A 3,233-nucleotide genomic window follows, 5' to 3' on the forward strand; every position below is an offset into this window, starting at 1 on the left:
TAAGCAGTAATATACTATATCCCCTTCTAAAAATTAAAACAATTCTCGCAAAACAGGATTTCTGAAGTATCAAGTATTACAAAGCACTCTGATGCAAATAACTATTTTCAAAATGCAAATGCAAAAAAATATCATTGGCACAAGATCAGTCACATTTCTGGCAATGCAGAGCTCCTTATCTCACTAAGTTCTAAGCGTTTTGGTACTTTAAAATAACATTAACACTAGAATTTAATCTGGAGATTGTCCACATCTCTATTTCACAACAATGGTTCTTCACTGGGGCATTCTCCAGGATTCTGTGTTTTGTCCACAACTTAATCTGCTGCTTTTGAATCGCTTTGTTTTTCTGTGTCTAAATTATCATCGTGATTTTTGTACTTCTCAGCAAAATAGTCAGAATCAAATCCTACAGACAAATCTGGAGGGCTCACATAAACATTTCCATTGTCTATTGTGACTTTATGAATCCTTTGTTTGACGCCTTTTGATTGCCAGTTTGGTGTTAATGATGGCTCCAGTGGGTTTCTTGCTTCATATAATCCTTCTCCTGTTTCCAGTGTAATTTTATACTTATGCCAAGGACAAACAATGCATGCATGGCCATCAATATCCTGCCAAGAAGAAGGAAAAAAATCAAGTCATCAGCTTCTGATTCCTCTCTTGGAACAATCTCTAGGGCAAAGGCATTTTGGGTGATTTGGCTCTAGGGCTGTCTGCTATTTTACATAAATATCCATTTATTTTGGTGTTATGTTCAGATGAAATTAATCAAAGTAAGGCATTAGAGACTTCACATGACTCTATGAGGTTACGTTATTTTTATTTTGCTTACATACCTCTATTTCTCCAAGGCGTAAAGGACCACCTTCATCTGAAACATGGAAGAACACAGTATTAATTTATGCAGCAGATTTAATTTTAATGGCAGTAACAGAAATATCGTGTATGCAAATATCTTACGGTAGCAGCGAGAGTCCATAGCATGAAATTTCCCTTCATGGTAGAAAACAACAACTCCTCTGCCATTGATTTTGGCTGTTTTTCTCCCAGATGTCTTTATGTCATCTTCTTTACCAATTAATATCAGACCATCTGGCATTGTTTCAGCTGTTTCTGTGCTTGAGCTGGGCAAATCGACATTCTTAAAATGCACACAAAAAATTAAAAAACACATTATGAAATAGCTGTTTCAATTTCTAAGCATAAAATGAGTACCTAATTACTGGACACTCCCCCACCCCCAGCCCCGCACCGGGCTCTTTAACACAATTAGGTCAAAGGAGCAGAAGTTTTAGTGATACCATAGAATGAATCCTACAATCGCAGAGTGGTTTGGGTGGGAAGGGACCTCAAAGCCCATCCAGTTCCACCCCCAGCCATAGGCAGGGACATCCCACTGGATCAGGGGCTCAAAGCCCCATCCAACCCAGCCTTGAACACCTCCAGGGATGGTGCAGCAACCACTTGGGCAATCTGGGCCAGGGCCTCCCCACCCTCACAGGACAATATTTCTTTCTAAGATCTCATCTCAGTCTCCCTTCTTTCAGTTGAAAAATGTTCCCTGTCCTTGCATTCCCTGACCAAAAGCCCTTCCCCAGGTTTCCCGCAGCCCCTTTCAGTAGTGGAAGCTGCTCTAAGGTCTCCCTGGAGCCTTCTCTTCTACAGGCTGAACAACCTCAACATTCTCAGCCTGAAAAAAGATTATCAACCTACACACGAAGCAAAAGGCAGGGGTTCAGTGATAACGTTTGGCCAACATGTTTGCTAAGAGAACTGGGACTAGGAAAACCAGCTGTTACAAACCTGATACCTGCGGCAAGATAAATTCTCAATCACTATTCATTTACTCTGCAGTTCAAGCAAAACACCCCTGGGAAAGCTACATGAAAAAAAAATACAAGGACGCTACATGTGAAATCCTATGGTCTTTAACTATTCAATGGGTAAACAGTAGTGTTTACATGTAAACCTCTGCTATGAGGCCAGGCTGAGAAAGTTGGAGTTGTTCAGCCTGGAGAAGAGAAGACTCAGAGCAGCTTCCGGTACTGAAAGGGACTCCAGGAAAGCTGGTGAGGGGCTGTTGGTCAGGGATTGCAGGGATAGGATGAGGGGGGATGGCTTTAAATTTGAAGGGGGAAGATTTAGATTGGACATTAGGAGGAAATTCTTTCAGATGAGGGTGAGGAGGCCCTGGCCCATCTTGCCCAGAGAAGCCGTGGCTGCCCCATCCCTGGAGGTGTTCAATGCCAGGTTGGATGGGGTTTGGAGCCCCTGATCATGGGTCCATGATTCCATGAGTCTATGATTCTATAAAGCCAATGCTCTTTAAATAATAGTATGGCTAGAAGTACAAACTACTAAAAGTTGATAAAACCTGAAAAGATCATCTGCAAAATGGTAAAATTGGAAAGATTGATTCAGTCTAGACTCTTTAGCAAATGTGCCTGCCTTCCATGGAACCACAGAATCACTGAGGTTGGCGAAGCTCTCTAAGCTCAACCAGTCCAACCACCAACCCAACCCCACCGTCTCTAGTAAAACTGTCCCAAAGTGCCAGGGCCACACACTTATTTAACCCCTCCAGGGCCGGAGACTCCACCTCTACCCCAGGCAGCCTCTGCTATGGCTTCAACACTCTGTTAAGAGAGACATTTTCCCCAATACCCAATATTCCTTCCTCCTTTCTGATACTGTAAGTCTCTTATAGCCTTCCCCTCTCCCAGCACAGAATATAAACAGATCTGTGATGAAAACTGTCTTTCTGTTAAATTTGCTTACAATTAAATACAGTTTTCTAGTTCCCCCTGAATTCACACTAAAACCTTACTACCCTTGCTTCCTTATAAAACCAGGTGAAAAAAATCAATTTGTGCACACACAGACCAAAGGGAAACCATGGGTAGAGGGGATCCCCATGGCAGTGAGCCACATCATACCTTAGCTCCTCGCCACATCACGACAGAGATGAGGAAGCAGATGAAGTAGTGGAGGCTCAAAATAACAAGGTCCAGCATTGCCTTTCCACGCTGTGCTCGTGTCAGCCAACCCTGCCGTATTCACATACGTGACAGCACGTGTCGCAGCTCCCTCTGGACGAGCAAGTGGTGGCAGTGTGGCCGGCCCCTTTAGCACCAGAAGCAGGATGTACGGAGGCTCTGCACAGCAGGAGCCTCGCTGATAAGGAGTGGAGACACACTGGAGCTGGCCAGATAACAGAAGAAGAGAGCTGG

The 3,233-nt window shown here is 43.6% G+C and overlaps 1 protein-coding gene across 1 annotated transcript; it reads right to left on the bottom strand.

The window, feature by feature from the left end:
• Positions 1-293: 293 nt before the first annotated feature.
• Positions 294-3,140, bottom strand: RFESD (Rieske Fe-S domain containing). The gene is made up of 4 exons (XM_069881105.1): positions 2,940-3,140; positions 964-1,144; positions 840-874; positions 294-614 (listed from the first exon to the last, which is right to left on the bottom strand). Exons 1-4 carry the CDS (start codon positions 3,015-3,017, stop codon positions 318-320), a joined length of 591 nt encoding a protein of 196 aa, XP_069737206.1. The 5' UTR covers positions 3,018-3,140; the 3' UTR covers positions 294-317.
• Between the last annotated feature and the right edge of the window lie 93 nt (positions 3,141-3,233).

This window comes from Phaenicophaeus curvirostris, chromosome Z (genome assembly GCF_032191515.1).
Source record: "Phaenicophaeus curvirostris isolate KB17595 chromosome Z, BPBGC_Pcur_1.0, whole genome shotgun sequence".
Taxonomy (NCBI): domain Eukaryota; kingdom Metazoa; phylum Chordata; class Aves; order Cuculiformes; family Cuculidae; genus Phaenicophaeus; species Phaenicophaeus curvirostris.